This window comes from Eurosta solidaginis, chromosome 4 (genome assembly GCF_040869045.1).
Source record: "Eurosta solidaginis isolate ZX-2024a chromosome 4, ASM4086904v1, whole genome shotgun sequence".
In the NCBI taxonomy this organism is placed as follows: domain Eukaryota; kingdom Metazoa; phylum Arthropoda; class Insecta; order Diptera; family Tephritidae; genus Eurosta; species Eurosta solidaginis.
In genome coordinates, this window is record NC_090322.1 from 249,108,537 (window position 1) to 249,124,951 (window position 16,415).

At 39.0% G+C, this 16,415-nt stretch overlaps 1 protein-coding gene across 1 annotated transcript in view; it reads left to right on the forward strand.

Moving 5' to 3' along the window:
- LOC137251273 (mitogen-activated protein kinase kinase kinase 7-like) overlaps positions 1-16,415 on the forward strand; it is a 61,529-nt gene that overhangs the window by 2,939 nt on the left and 42,175 nt on the right. Inside the window, exons 6-7 of the mRNA XM_067785585.1 lie at positions 1,992-2,173; positions 2,237-2,660. Of these exons, the coding sequence (XP_067641686.1) occupies positions 1,992-2,173; positions 2,237-2,660 (606 nt within the window). The remainder of the gene's footprint in view (positions 1-1,991; positions 2,174-2,236; positions 2,661-16,415) is intronic.

A 16,415-nucleotide genomic window follows, 5' to 3' on the forward strand; every position in this document is an offset into this window, starting at 1 on the left:
CTCACCCTATGTTTATTTTGTCGAAACTCTATAGACTGTAAGCTGGAAGGACTGGCCACGCGACCCCTAAAGACTTCAGACCGCTATGTCTGACATCCTTTCAGCTGAAGACACTCGAGAAGTTAATGGACTCCGTATTAAGGGAGTCCTTGGAGGGAAAGTTATCGACATCCCAGCATGCGTATATGAAAGGGAAGTCCACGGAGACGGCCTTGTATGCAGTTGTCTCCCAGATCGAGAAATCTTTGGCGTTCCAGGAATTCACACTCATAGCTTTCCTCGACATTAAGGGAGCTTTCAACAACATTACGCCCTCTGCGATAACTGGGGCACTAATCGGCTTGGGGCCGATTCGGGGCTAGTGAAACTTGTTCAGCAGTTACTGTTGCGAAGAAAGGTTAATGCCGACCTGGCTGGTTCAACGGTGGTCAAATACATACGGACAGGCACCCGCAGGGGGGGGGGGTTAATTCTCCACTTCTATGGGTTGCCACACTTAATAAGCTCTTGGTTGTTCTTGAGAAGGACGGATGCAGCAAGGTAATCGCATATGCAGATGACCATGCGCTGTTAGTTATGGGGAAGTTTCCGCAGACACTATGCGATATAATGCAAACAAAGCTGAGACTGGTGGAGAACTGGACCAGGAGTAAAGGTCTATCGGTCAATTCAGTCAAAACTGAACTGGTTCTGTTCACCAGGAAATATAAGATACCTGCGTTGCCGCTGCCGGTGCTAGCGGGTATGACCCTGCCGCTGAGGGACTCTGCCATATACCTAGGAGTAATTTTGGATAGGAAACTATCCTGGCAGCTATCCTTAAGTATCTCGATTCGTCTTCGTCGGACTATTGCGCTCCGACTGTATTTTTCAATATGGAGTACGAGGTTATTATCCCGGATAGGGATTATTGGTTGAAGGAGCCGCCGGACCTGAGTGATAGGCTGCAGGTATATACAGACGGCTTCAAACTGGATTATAAGGTGGGTAGAGGTGTCTTTGCACCTCAACTAGGGTGTAATCTATTATTTAGCCTATCAGATCACTGCAGCATCTTTCAGGCGGAGGTGGCTGCTATAAATGAGGCCGTTGATCACCTGGGGGAGGCTGCTCACGGCTATAACCAAATTTGTATTTACTCTGACAGCCAGGCTGCACTAAAAGCACTTGGATCGGTCACATGTAAGTCCAGGACAGTAGAGAAGTGCCGTAAATCTCTTAACGAGATCGCTGAGCAAACTTCCCTTAGTCTAGTATGGGTGCCTGGACACTCGAATATACCAGACAATGAGATGGCTGACGAACTTGCAAGAGGGGCACATCCGTTCCGCTTTCGTCGTCATAGAAGGGATTGAGCATGCCGCTCGCTACCTGTAAGCTCCTTTTGAAAGGGATTTTCCTTACGGAAGCGTGTGTGAGATGAAGCAATCTTGAATCCTGCTACCACTCTAAGCTCGCACAAAAAGTCTTCTTCTCCTTGGTAGGGGGGCATATCTCTGGTGGTTGGACTTATAACCGGCCACATAGCAATCGGGAGGCACGCACAAGGGCTGGGTGCTCCCTATAATGATTACTGCAGGAGCTGCAAAGACGAAGAGGAGATGGAAACAGTCAAATATTTTCTGTGCGATTATCCCGCGCTTTGGCACAAGGGGGAGAAATCTCTGGGATCTCCCGTCTTTGACGATCTTGGTGATCTGGCTAAGTTTCTTACCTAAGAAACTCCTGACGTTTGCTGTATCGAGCTGTTGGTTTGAGTAGGGGAGAGATCCACGTGGTATCACAATGGGACTTTTTGGGCCTAAGTGCACTGGTGCTCGCACCGGTGACCACTCTAACCTAACCTATATACTGTTTCCGCCAATTAATAACTCCCCTAGAGCGAAAACTCTACAATAAACTTGTTTGTCCTACTTAAAATACTAAGTTATATAGGACTACGAGCATGTATAAAATAGTAATTAATTTAAGATTTCAACGCACAACTTCAGGTCATCGTCCACCAATGAATCCAAAAATTCCACAACCAATACAAAACCTTATGCAGGCATGTTGGCTGAAAGAACCCGCAGAACGTCCCCCAATGTGTCAAGTGTTGGCTTTTATGAATAGGCTTACCGCAGATTTTCCTGGCGCAGATGAACCACTTGAATATGAGTTCAAACATTTACAGGTTTGTTAAAATTATTTTTATTTTAATAATTTTGTTATAGTTTCATGACTTTCACCTTTGCAGATAGTTTGCATGGATAGTGCTCGTTCAACTGAAAGTTATCAACTGGATTTTAGCAATTTGAAGTCCACTGAAAATACTGATACTTCAATAGATTTAACGCCAACAAATTCAGCAACACATAGCCATAACTCTGATTTATCGCTTACGCCTACGAATTGTGGTGATGATCAAACAAGTTTTAGTGTTCCAACAACGACAACAACGCAAAAACCAACTGCACGTATAGCTGGCTTGACATGCTGGGACGCCATTCCTGAAGAGTCAGAGCCAACAGACTCACGCAGTGGTATTTTTCATTTAACGCAATCACCTTCTGCGTCAAAACGTTATGAAACCATAAGAAACGGCATGCAACAAAATGCGAATTTTAATATCAATCCATTAAAAATTGATGTAGATCCACGTGCTTGGGATTTATGCTATGGTGAGTGATATTTTGATGCCACATTTTGTAATTTTTCTAAATAAGTATTATTAAACAAGTTCGGAAAAGTAAGTTCCATGTGAAATGTATTAGCTTTACATGGCTTATTAGTAGAATAGTTCATATATGAATAGATACATTATAGATAAGTGGTAAGCATTGCACTACGAACATTGGCCCATTATGACAGCCGATTTCGATATCATGGCTTGTCCCGTATGTATAAATTTTCTATATATCTCGACTGGTATACCACCTTTTGGAAGTTTTGCAGCTTTATGTCTGTTGCATTTTTACTATGTTTTCAATTGCTTATATCAAGAGAGAAGACTTAAGGCTTATGATGGGCATATTAACTGAACACTGCCTTCTGGCGTTAGATGCATATAAATTAGGTCTTAGAACCCGATCTATGTAGGCATATTACCCAGGCATCAAACAATGTTGAAATGATTGTGAGAAAGCTTTGAAGGATCCCGAAATGTTTCCAAAATGATACCGTTATAAGTACAAAATGGTTAAAACAATTCCGAAACGATCTAGAAATAGTACCAAAATAGCACCAAAAATCATTTAGATATAGTCCCAGATGATTCCAACTAAAATCGCGAAGTTAGCCGAAAATAGTACCGAGTTTACCACAAAAACAGCCAAAATAGTTTCAAATAGTCCCGAAAACAGTTTCGATATGATCTCAATTGATACGAAAATATTCCGAAAATAATTCAGAAATTATCGCGAAATGGTCACCGAATTGATCTCGAAAATAATACGGGGTAGTGCTCAACCAAAAAAAAAAAAAAATTAAACCGAAACCAGTATTGAAATTATCCAAAATGTTAAAATTTGCCAGAAACAACGCAAAAATGAGCTCTAAAGTAACCCCGATATGCTACGAACATATTACCGATAAAGATCCGAACACAGAACCCAAATTATCCGAAGATTGTGTCAAAGTGAACCCAAAATTGTTGCAAAGTGATATAGAAATAACCCTGAAAATTATTCCGGAGCAATCCCGAAATATCCCGAAGTGGGCTGCAAATCATCACGAAATAGTCTGGAAAATAATTTCGATACTATTCTGAAGTGATCTCAAAAGACTTCGTTTCGCAATAGGCAGAGAATCTCGGCCTTATTCTCCTCGCCAAGTTATTATTATTATTTTTTTAGTCCTGAAAGTCACGCCTAACTAATCACGCAAAAGTTTCGAATAAAATTCAGAAATGATCCCAGATGTCCCGAAAATGATTCTGAGAAGAGATAGTTCCCTAATAGTCGCGAATATATATCGAAATCATCCCAAAGTCAATGCCGAACTGATAAAGATATAGTTTGAGTGATTATACCGAAATATTCTCGATTTGATCCCAAAAATAATTACGATCCCGAAACCAGACCCAAAATGATAAGAAAATAATATCAAAATTTTCCTAAAATGCTTCCAAAATGATATCAGAAGCGATTCTGAAATGTCCGAAAGTGGTCGCGAAATAGTCTCGAAAATAAACCCAAAAAGTTCCTAATGTTCTCGAAAAGGTCGCTGCATAGCCCTCAAACTACATAACCTGAACTAGAAACAAGTAAGGAAGGCTAAGTTCGGGTGTAACGGAACATTACATAGTCAGCTGAGAGCTTTCGAGACAAAATTGGCTTTTTCATGGATACATACAAATGGTAGTACTAAAAAGTGGAGCAACTTGCATTTGCTATCATTCTTCAGCTATCAATTCGTTTTATTTGAATATTTTTTTTTATATGAAAATTTGGTTAAATTTGAACGCATTTCTTTATCGTTTTTTTTAAATCACCCCTGAAATATTTTCGAAGCGCTCTTAATTATGAGTCCGATAAAAGTCCGAAATATGTGAGAAATATGTGCCTCGAGCAAATCTAAACCTATAATCATAAAAGACTCATATATGACTCCTATAAGTTGGAAATTATGAGCCATATGCCAAGAATGTATTTTTAATTTTGATATGTGGAAGTCTAAATTTATCTCGATTAGTTTATACCGTTACGGAATACCGTTATGCGAACAAAATTAATATACCCTGTGAGCTCTGCTCATCTGAGTATAATTATAGCTGCGTTGGTTTCGCAGGGTTTCGTAGATGGTTTAGGAGTGGTTTTTAATTCCATATCACATACGTTTGGGAAATATCGACCAAATTGTAGACCAAGGGTGACATTTTTTGGAACGATTTTCCTCCATCCTTTGTCAAATAAGGGCAAATCACCATGTAGGAAAATGAACATAGGGTAACCCCTAGGAAAGGTATTAAAGAGTATTTTAAAAGGGAGTTGGCCTTAGTTCTATAGGTGGTCGCCTTTTCGAGATATCGCCATAAAGGTGGGCCAGGGGTGACTCTAGAATGTGTTTGTACGATATGGGTATCAAATTAAAGGCATTAATGAGGGGTTTAAAAGGGAATAGCCCTTAGTTGTATATGTGAAGGCGTTTTCGAGATATCGACCAAACTGTGGACCAGGGTAACCCAGAACATCATCTGTCGGGTACCGCTAATTTATTTATATATGCCATATCACGAACAGTATTCCTGCCAAGATTCCAAGGGCTTTTGATTTCGCCCTGCAGAACTTTTTCATTTTCTTCTATTTAATATGGTAGGTGTCATACCCATTTTACAAAGTTTTTTCTAAAGTTATATTTGGCGCCAAAAATCACCATGTTTCATCCCTTTTTTCCTATTTGTTATGGAATTATGGCATTTTTTTCATTTTTCGAAATTTTCGATATCGAAAATGTGGGTGTGGTCATTGTCGGATTTCGCTAATTTTTAATACCAAGATAAAGGGAGTTCAGTACGTCAACTAAGCTTAGTAAATATATATCGATTTTCGCTCAAGTTATCGTGTTAACGGCCGATCGGATGGACGGACGGTCGACTGTGTATAAAAACTGGGCGTGGCTTCAACCAATTTCGCCCATTTTCACAGAAAACAGTTATCGCCATAGAAGCTATGCCCTTACAAAATTTTACAAGGATTGGTAAATTTGTGTTGGACTTATGGTATTAAAAGTAGTCTAGACAAATTAAATGAAAAAGGGCGGAGCCACACCCATTTTGAAATTTTCTTTAATTTTTGTATTTTGTTGCACCATATCATTACTGGAGATGAATGTTGACATAATTTACCTATATACTGTAAAGATATTCAACTTTTTGTTAAAATTTGACTTTTAAAAATTTTGTTTAAAAAAGTGGGTTCGTCATCCGATTTTGAAAATTTTTATTTAGCACACATATAGTAATAGGGGTAACGTTCCTTCCAAATTTCATCATGATATCTTCAACGACTGCCAAATTACAGCTTGCAAAACTTTTAAATTTCCTTCTTTTAAAAGTGGGCGGTGCCACGCCCATTGTCCAAAAGTTTACTAATTTTCTATTCTGCGTAATAAGGTCAACCCACCTTCCAAGTTTAATCGCTTTATCCGCCTCTGGTACTGAATTATCGCACTTTTTCGGTTTTTCGAAATTTTCGATATCGAAAAAGTGGGCGTGATTATAGTCCGATTTCGTTAATTTTAAATAGCGATCCGAAATGAGTGCCCGGTAACTTACATACCAAATTTCATTAAGATACCTCAAAATTTACTCAAGTTATCGTGTTTACAGACGGACGGACAGACGGATGGACGGACATGGCTAAATGCATTTCTTTTTTCGCCCAGATCATTTTGATATATAGAAGTCTATATCTATCTCTATTAGTTTATGCCGTTACGGGGTACCGTTATACGAACAAAATTAATATGCTCTGTGAGCTCTGCTCAGCTGAGTATAAAAACCTGAGTGGACTAAAGTGGGAGGCGGATGGCACTGCACTTTTTTACAAAATTGTTTAGAGCTTCATCTATATAACCCATAGACCAAATATTAGATATTATAGACCAAACGGCCTAGAGTAATAACGATTTAAGAAAGTATAATAATTATATAGGGTAGTAAAAATCTCTTTCCTAAAGGAATGACTCACTTCTACCATTGGTTGAAAAATATCCACAATAAGAGAATTAGCCATTATCTGTGATGTATTCGAATAAACATTAGCGCGACTCAAGGTGTCTTCAATATCGTTCATGGAAATACCCTTAAGTATATCTAGCGTTCCATGAAAAATCGTGAATTTTCGACGATTCTCGAGATTGTTGTTGTTTTTGTAGCGGTGCTGCGTTTCATCCAATAGGTGCGACCACTCGTAAATTGTCATCAGAGAGCCCAATTAAAAAGATGGCTGGTGTCATGTGGGGACACGTTACAAGCAGGACATACTTTATGTATGTCGGGGTTAATTATGGATAGGTAAGAGTTTTACCTGCTACATTATCCAAATCGAAGTTTAGCTGGAGTGACGCGCGTTTCCCTGCGGAGGTTGCTTTCCTCTACTGGGAGTTTAGGGTATTTGGCATAGAGGTCCGCTGCGTTTTAATGGATTTCTTTGAGGACCTTTTTGTGCTCTTTTTCTTCATCCGGCTGAGTTTTAAAGTGCCGCATTTCCTCATAATACTTGCGGAAATGACTTCTTAAATCCCTGAGAGGCGAGGCCTCTGCATCTTGGGAATGAGGCATCTCCCAAAGTACTCAGTCGATAGGGAGGTAGTCGTTTATTTTATTACATAGCTGGTAAATGGGTGGACCGGGAACTTTAGCCATTATGCTGCATTCATCGGCGTAGGATACAATGGGAACTCCTTCTAGGGGCAAGGGGAGCTTCGATATGTAGAAGTTAAACAAAAACCACCTTGTGGCACCCGTTGTTTAATTCTTCTGGGCTTAGATGTTACGTTCCTAAATTGCATCGATGCCTGCCGACCAGACAGATTGCTTGAGACTTGGAGGAAGAGGGGACTCTTCCAAGTCTTGCAGTAATGCGCCGTGGTTAACTGTAGCAAAAGCTTTGGTAGGCCTGGCGCTACGAGATCTGTTGTCACGGGGGTCAGGCGACCCAAAGCTCATCATGGAACTTGGGGGTGGGGAGGGAGGGATGGCGTGAAAGTTTAATGCGGACATATAAATCGTTACCGAGATGGTCGGGCTAGCACGGGGAGTAACCTTGTCGCCACAACAACAACAGGTGAGGCGTTTGATTAAATCCGTAATTTATCTGCGTGTTGATGGCGTTTAGCGAGTTGGAAGTGCTATCTAGTTTTCGAAAGCCATGCTGATGATTGCAAGACTCAAGTTTGCGTGTGCGCTAAGGCGCATACTACGGAACACCCTTGAACGTGAATAGCAAGGTGTCAAAAAACAAAATTTGCAAAAGTGACGGGGTGGACGAAAGTTGAGATCTACCCCAGAACACCCCGTGCGATGTAACCATTCTTTGCACGTGATGCACTGGCATACAAGTGACCGTCCTAAAAGGATTCGTTTCCGGCACACGCACCAAAACCATTTCTTTGGACCGCGGGATTAGGTTCTGAACCTTCGTGGAGCAGGAGAATATGGAGCAGTCTCGCTGCATGTGGATCTGCTGAGAGGATAACAATTTGTGGGAGGGACGCAACAAATTAAATGGAGTTACACAGGAGACGGTCGGAAGAAATCCCGAGTCGTTTCGGTACATAAAAGTTTTATTCGTGTGGTAGACTAGCACGTTTCATGAACAACTTATATCAGCACGTTGTTTGTCTTATGTAAACAAACGAATAACTTAGATATTCTCGTTTGTTTTTGTAAACACTTTGCTTATCCTCGCGCGATACTTCGAACAAAAAAATTAACACAATCGTCTTTTATTGCTGACTTCCTCGCGAGATCAAGTCTGGTCAGTTGTTTAACATAAGGTCGTGGCGGAATCATAGAAGATGGTACAGAGCGGCATACATACAAACAAATATACGTTTATATAATTCCATGGCCTGATTGCAAACCCGTACTGAAATTGAAGTTGAAATGTGAAATCCGATGGTTTTCTCAAAGCAAAAACACGTTGCGTGCGTTTCAACAAAGTCTCAGAGTTTCAATACTTGTTTGGCATTTATAGTGGGGTCAGGTTTTATATGATATTTTAGCGCTATATCTTACTTCTTTGAGATTTTTCTAACGGCATTCACATCTTGAAAAGATGCCAACACACATCTAATTGTTTATACTTTAGAATTGTACGTTGGCGGTAAAAGGGGCTCAAAATTTCCAACTTAATATATTGTAACGAATTTTTGAGAAATTCCGCTTATTTGCAACCTTCTACTAACGCTCGAATCACTAAACTGTTGAATAAATAACTCCACTATTCAATAATGCAAAATGGCCTTTATTAAAGTACTACACAATAATACTTCTACTGCTCGGCAGATAGCGTGCTTAAATCAAACTGAATCGTCGTGCCTCAGCTGCTGCTTTTATACTCTTTGGTTTCCTCGTTGACATATTTCTAGGCGTTTCTATTTCTAGAATTTGCTATTTGTTTACCAGCTATAAATTTCTCAGCTATAACTACAGACGCACGATTTTTATAGCTTCTCGCATAGCGCATGCGCGTGTATATGTGAGTGATACTTCCACAGACGATTGCCTACGTTTGGGAGTATCTCAGATAAGATATATGCATGTGTTTGTGCGTCTCTCTCCGCTGCGTGAACGTACATATGTGTAGACATAATGGTTGATTCGTTTATGTAGATCCAAGTGACTGCCTGCTTTATTGTGTTGTGGCTTCATTTACTTAGCATCAGACTAGTGATGTGAGTGTATTATGCAATAAATATACCACTATTTATTTTTATGTAAAATATCTTTTAATATTAACTCTCAAATGAATGCTAAATATTCGTTTTAAAAATTTATATCGGAATGAAAATTTTTGAAACAATCATTTCAAAATTGAAATATAAAAAATTAACAAGAACAAAAATTCAATTTATTTAAAGTAGGTACAATATTGATATATCGACTTGCCATGCAACGGCCACCGCCGTGGTTTGATGGTAGTGTGTTCCGCCTACCACACCGAAGATCCTGGGTTCACGCCCGGGCAAAGCAACATCAAAATTTTAGAAACAAGTTTTTTCAATTAGAAGAAAATTTTTCTAAGCTGGGTCGCCCTCCGGCAGTGTTTGGCATATACTCCGAGTGTATTTCTGCCATGAAAAGCTTTTCAGTGAAAACGCATCTGCCTTGCAGATGTCGTTCGGAGTCGGGATAAAACAAGTAGGTACCATCCAGTCAATTTGTAGCAAAATTGAAAGGAGGACGACACAAATTGGGAGAGACGCTCGCCCTAAAATTTCTTCGGAGGTTATCGCGCCTTACATTTATTAATTTGTTTATGCAACGCCCACAATCGCCTAGGCGATTAAGAATCAATTAATGATGATGACAAAGCTAAGTTACCTACAAGCAACTTAAATCAGCTTAATATACTCGTTTTGTTAGGAACCAGACTCGTTCTAAAAAGTACTTTAAATATCATAAACTCTTATAAAATGATAAACCTCAAAAATTGCACTGCTCTCATTGCTTCGATTTGTTCAATCTCGCACTAAATGCGGACACATTTTTTAAATTAAATAATTCACATTTTTTAAAATAAAAACATATGTTTATGTATATATGTATGTAGTCTATACTCTACGTACCGATACACGGTGGGGTATTTGATCAATCTAGCTGGCAAAAATTAAACAGCCATTATTTCTGTTCAAAAAGTGGTTGTCTCACTTAATTTTTATGAAAGGAAATATTTGACAGTAAATTCTCGGTGTTCCGCGCAGAATTACTATGGATCGGGCCCCCGGTTTCAGATGGACCCGGGGTAATTTTTTGGCATTACATGAGATATGTGCATCAAACGAAAAGTATTTTACTCTGCATTTCTATTGACATTTTTAAGAAAGGTTGCCACCTCACCTATATCTTTGTATATCCACTACCATCTCGGAAACGGCTTAACCGATTTAATGCAAATTTGGTACATCGATGTAGTATTACATTTTGAGACTTTTCACCTAGCTATTTCCGGTGCAGTGAAATAACTCCCAAATGAAATAACTCCCATGAAATAAGTCCCAATGAAATAAGTCCCAATAAAAATGAAATAAGTTTAATAAATGAAATAACTCCCAAAGAAGGAAGTGAAATAACTCCCAATATTTGCCAGTTATTTCATAATGAAACCACAAGTCCCAAAAAAAAAAAATGAAATAACTCCCAAATGAAATAAGTCCCAAAAAATGAAATAAATCCCAAATCAAAATTTGAAATGGTATCTTTATACTATATAATCAGTTACAATGAGATTTGAAAAATACAGCAAACTATTATGTACATATGTAAAAGTTACAATTACAAGAAAACTTGAATAGTGTCGTCGACCTTTTCACGGCAAATTGGACAGTTAAAGCTTTCTAGTCCTTCGGAAATACTCTTAGCCTGCAGCATTAGAACACAAGCGTTGCATATTTTTAAATGTTTGCACGGCATCAATAGTACATTGAGCTCAACCTCGAAACAAATTACGCATAAAATTTGGGAGCGCGGTATTTCTGATGGCTTTGATGCGGAATCTTGTTCTTCCTCCTCCTCTTCTTCAAGATACGGTTGATCTTCAAAAAAATCTTCTTCTGGCTCCATTTCACTGACAATTTTATTTTTTGGATACACAATTCGATTAACAAACGCAGTAGCTGTTATGATTCCAGAACGTAGATTTTCGTTGGCTTTCGCAATCAGTTCAGCTTTTTCAATAAATTTCCGTCTTTTTTTAGTTTTTCCCAAAGCTCCACTACTATTAGCCAGCATTTCGAAATTTCGGGACATATTGAACTCCTCTGTTTGCAAAACTTTGATAAATTTATAAAAGTTTCCCTGTTTTGGTATCATTTTTGCCAGCGCTCTATTATATCCCTCGATGGCCGATGTCGTCCGTGTTGTTGTCGCAAAGACTGACATTCCACCTGGTCCAATATTTATTCGATATAAATAAAAAGCAAAAAACAAAACCAACAACGAACTATACGCAAGACTTGTATGAGATTTCGGTAAAAGTCTAGTTGAGGGGTCGACTGCTAATACGTGTTCAAAAATATCGAAAGAGGTGTCAAAAGACGCGTACTTTCCTCGACAACAATAATCCGAAGGCGGAAAATAAAAATTTGTATCTGTGTCCAGAGATGTTTGCAGTTGAAGTTGGCAACTTTCATGTGGTTGTTGTAATGTTGTCGTGCACTGAAAAAAATTTGTACGCAGAAGGACATCACCGTGGCGGTAGCCACGGTAATACGATACACCCGGACTTGGCATGGCGTAGCCCAGATAATTTTTTATAAGCGCGGCCGAAGGCTGCCAACGCAAAAAGGTGTTCTGCGGAAAAATACTATGGATTCCACCCCCGGTTTCGGAGGGACCCGCGGGTCATTTTTCGGTTTTACGTTAATATCTTTTGAACGGTATAAAATTTTTCTTTTCCGCCTTCGGATTATTGTTGTCGAGGTCATTACGCGTCTTTTAAAACCTCTCTCGATATTTTTGGTAGCGTCTTAGCAGTCGACCCCTCAACTAGACTTTTACCGAGATTTCTTTAATAGAGCTTACCTTCTTTAGCTATTGTTTCTCGAAATATTCCAAAAAGCTTGCAAAGTGGAAATGACGAACGAGGTTTCCAATATCGTCCTTAATTTTTAGAAATGTGGCCACAATATGCTCGGCGGGCAACAGAGGAAGTGACAAAAGCTTGTGGTATTCCAATGACGCCTTACTGTTTTGTCGAATCAATTGAGCAAGTTGTTTATGCTTTGTAGTTATTTGGCGTCGTACCGCGTGGCAAAAATGGAACCAACAGCCGTACAATTTTTAATCTAAGAATGAGGCTTTAATAGCCTTCCTTAGGCTCGCTTCATAATCGGCGATGAAGGTCGCACCATTTATGTTCAAAAGGTTTGAATTTATGTAGTTGAATAAATGTTTATAACATTTTGTTGACTTTTTATTTGTCAAAATAAAAAGTACTGGAAAAACCTAGTAAAAGTAACACGAAATTATTTTGGAACCTTATTAATTAATATATAAAAAAGGCTGAGGAAGGGGGAGAGCGGCGCGACAGGGCGCGCGCAGCATCCCGGCAACCTACCTCAAAAAATTAGAGAGGGTATGCAGACTATCAATGTTTAGCATTACGTGAGCCCTTTAAACAACCCCGACAGCTGCACTGTATGCCATTCTGCACATTCCACCTGTAGACCTGGTAGCAAAGAACGTAGCGTTAACAACTGCAACCAGGCTCGGTGCCTCGGGGCAGCTTGAGCGCCGACCATACGGCTATAGTAGTATAGCGCCATCAATCACAAGACGAACAGACTACCTGATTAACTTTTATATTGACAGTCAAGCAGCAATTAAGGCAATAATCTCGCATACCACAGCATCTAAATGCGTGTTAGAGTGTAAGAAGTCCCTGGAGAGAATTGGGACAGGGAGAAGCATACATCTATATTGGGTCCCAGGGCATATGGGAATAGATGGGAATGAAAAAGCGGATGAATTAGCTAAAAAGGGCGCATCCCTTGAAGCTTGCTCCGTGGACGTTCCAATTAGATTGGGCGAAATTAAGCGAAGGCGAGAGGTGCACATGATCGACCAAGCATGACAGGCGTGGGTTCAAGCGCGGGGCTGTAAAGTGTCGAAGATTATGTGCAGGTCTTACAACCTTAGACTAACAAAGTTGCTTTTATCATTAAAAAGAGAGGACTGTATACTCATGATGGGTATTCTGACTGGACACTGCCTTCTGGCGTTACATGCCTTTAAATTAGGCTTGGTCAGTGATAACAGATGTAGGAAGTGCGGGCTGGAGGAGGAAACGATCGAGCACGTTCTGTGCTCTTGCCCTGCGCATGCCAGGCTAAGACTCCAGCTATTAGGAGTGATACAGCTCTAGAAACAGCAAGTGGCTTAAATCCTAGGAAGATTCTAGTATTTGCCAAGAGGACGGAGTTATTTTATAACATAGGTCCTGGTTTTTGATAGGGTTTTTCAGTTTGGTCGTTAAAACAAACTTCTGGTAACACTACGGACTCAATGAGTCTATGTGAGGTCCTCATGGACCGGCCACTTCAACCTAACCTAACCTTCCTGCCATAGGGAAAATTTGTGTACCCGAAACATAGAAAATTGCTTAGTCATAAAAGGGGTGGTGCCACGCCCATTTTTTTAAATTTGAAGTTTTTCCTATTTATTGTTATAAATCCACTTGGGAAATGAAATACCATTGATATAAAGCTCCTTTTTGCAAAGATATAGCTTATTTTAGACATATTTTATATAAAAGTGGGCGTGGCCCCTAACCTACATATTTCGTTAATTTTTCTTCAAAGCATTCCTTATAGTAAAGGCAACCTCTGTGCCGAATTTTGTTACAATAGGTTTAACGATTTTTAATTTATGATTAATAATATTTGTAAAATTGATTTTATCACAAGTGGACGGTGCCTCGCCCATTTAAAAATAAATTTCAATATCAGCCCACACGTCAAATTTCAACATTCTAGGTGTATTATTTACTAAATAATCAGGTTTTTTTGTGTTTTCCGAAATGTTATATATATAAAAAGTGGGCGTGGTTATCATCGATTTCGCTCATTTTCAATACCAATCTATCCTGGGTCCAGATAAGCTCGTGTACCAAATTTGGTGAAGATACCTCAATATTTACTCAAGTTATCGTGTTAACGGACGGACCGACGGACATGGCTCAATCAAAATTTTTCGATGCTGATGATTTTGATATATGGAAGTCTATAACTATCTCGATTTCTTTATAACTGTAAAAGTACAGCTGGGTATAAACATTACATGAGATATGCCAATAAGGGTATCAGTCTCTTACAAAATTGCTCACCACTCAAAAAATCGCGGGTAGGCGCAGCCGTTTTTGTCATTAAACTTTGTAACAAACACAAGCTTATGTATTGCCAAAAAATTACTGACATGATATGCCATGAAAAAAAGATATATCTTTTTGTTTGCAAGGTTTTTTTAAAAAATTTAATATTGAAAAGTAGTTGTATTACAAGTAGAACAACAATGCGGTATAAAAAATATAACATATGAATTAAAAACACATATATCTGTCATAAAAGAAAATGTAACTAGATTTGATTAAGGCTAAACAAGTGAACAAGTATTTCGGTTAGAAGTGTATAATGCTTTTTAAACCAAAAATACATCGAACTGCACACAATTTTTATAGATGTAACTTTGGATGTGCGTCGTTAGCTCCGTTGACGTTGCAGATGGGTTTTGGGGTATGTATACTATTCAGTGGACATCGAGGAACGCCGGCGAGTATATTTAAAAAAAAAATTGGAATATTTTGAAAAATCGACTTTTGGCTAGCTAGATTGATCAAATACCCCACCGTGCGATGAATGCAAGAATGTATTTTTGTACATTTGTATCTATCAATCGTCGAATGATTCATCGAGGCAATGCCTTTGTGGTATTATTTTGGTGGCAATCTGTCTACAAGGCACTTGTAATTCTTCTAAAATTGTTTGCCTTTTGCAACTTTAAGTATATGCTTACATACTCGGACATATTGTACTATTAAATTCAAATTCAAATATTTTTAATTAGTCATATTAATTAATTAATGGCAGAATTATATCAGAGACGTGAGTGAATTAATTGACATATTAATTAATCGCATTTATAACTAAATTAATCAGCCAATTTATCAGATTGGCCAACTAAATTATTCAGGATATTAATCAATTCGAAAATATTGGTAAATTAATCAGAATTTAATCAATATTTGAATAAGTAGTTTAAAAAGATCCTTGCCTTCTAAAAAACCGCTATAAGGAGAAATAATCTCCAATTAGTTAACTTTAATTATTTTTTCACACATGGGACAATTTTTTTTATAGATTTCTTAATTCAGATGTAATCATTTTATCAATGCGTATGCTTGATTTATAGACTAATCTTTAAAAAAGAATCATAAAGAATCCGGCTTTCGCGGAGAGCCAAAGTGAGGTTACACTAAAACTCCGGCTCTTTTCGAGAGGAAAGTCGCGAAACAGTCACTGAGTTCTAGTTGCTCGTAGCAATTCTTTCGGACAGATGTGTACTGAAAGGTGGAGATCTGTAGAAGGGAGCTTATTAGTTAAATGCTCAGTATGATGTGGGAAGCACCAAATAAGTCCCTTCCAGCCTTTGGTTCGGCCGGGTGCTACAATGGCAACATCGCAAGCTTGTGGTGGCTAGAGAAACTTCTTCCAAAGCCTCAAAAGGCAAGGCACTAACGCGCCGATTGAACTGGTGGATAGACCGCAGATCACCACATTAGCAAAATTGAAAGTAGGCATGCAATGTGTGATGTAGTCGGTGGTTACGCTGCGCCGTCTGCAGAGTCACAACCCGAATATACCGATACAGAATACCTAGTGTATCTCGGCCTACGGAGGAGGGTCAGCACTACATTTTCCAAAAAAAAAAAAAAAACAAGCAGGCGGCGGAAATGTTACACACGCAGCTTGGGAAAATGTTTTGAGGCAAAATCAAAATTTATCTGCGACTCATGAAATGATGTCCCAAGGGAAACAATGCTAACGCGCTAGAAGCGGGCGAGGTTGAAAAGGACCTCGAAAGCCATAACACAATAGAACTCCTGTTGACAAACAGCCAAATGGTGCTGCGATTCTTACAGAGGAACCTCAAATATTGTATTTATGCCCCGAGAGAAGTAGTCCCCTCGTAACATGCACGAAGGTCGAAGAAGATC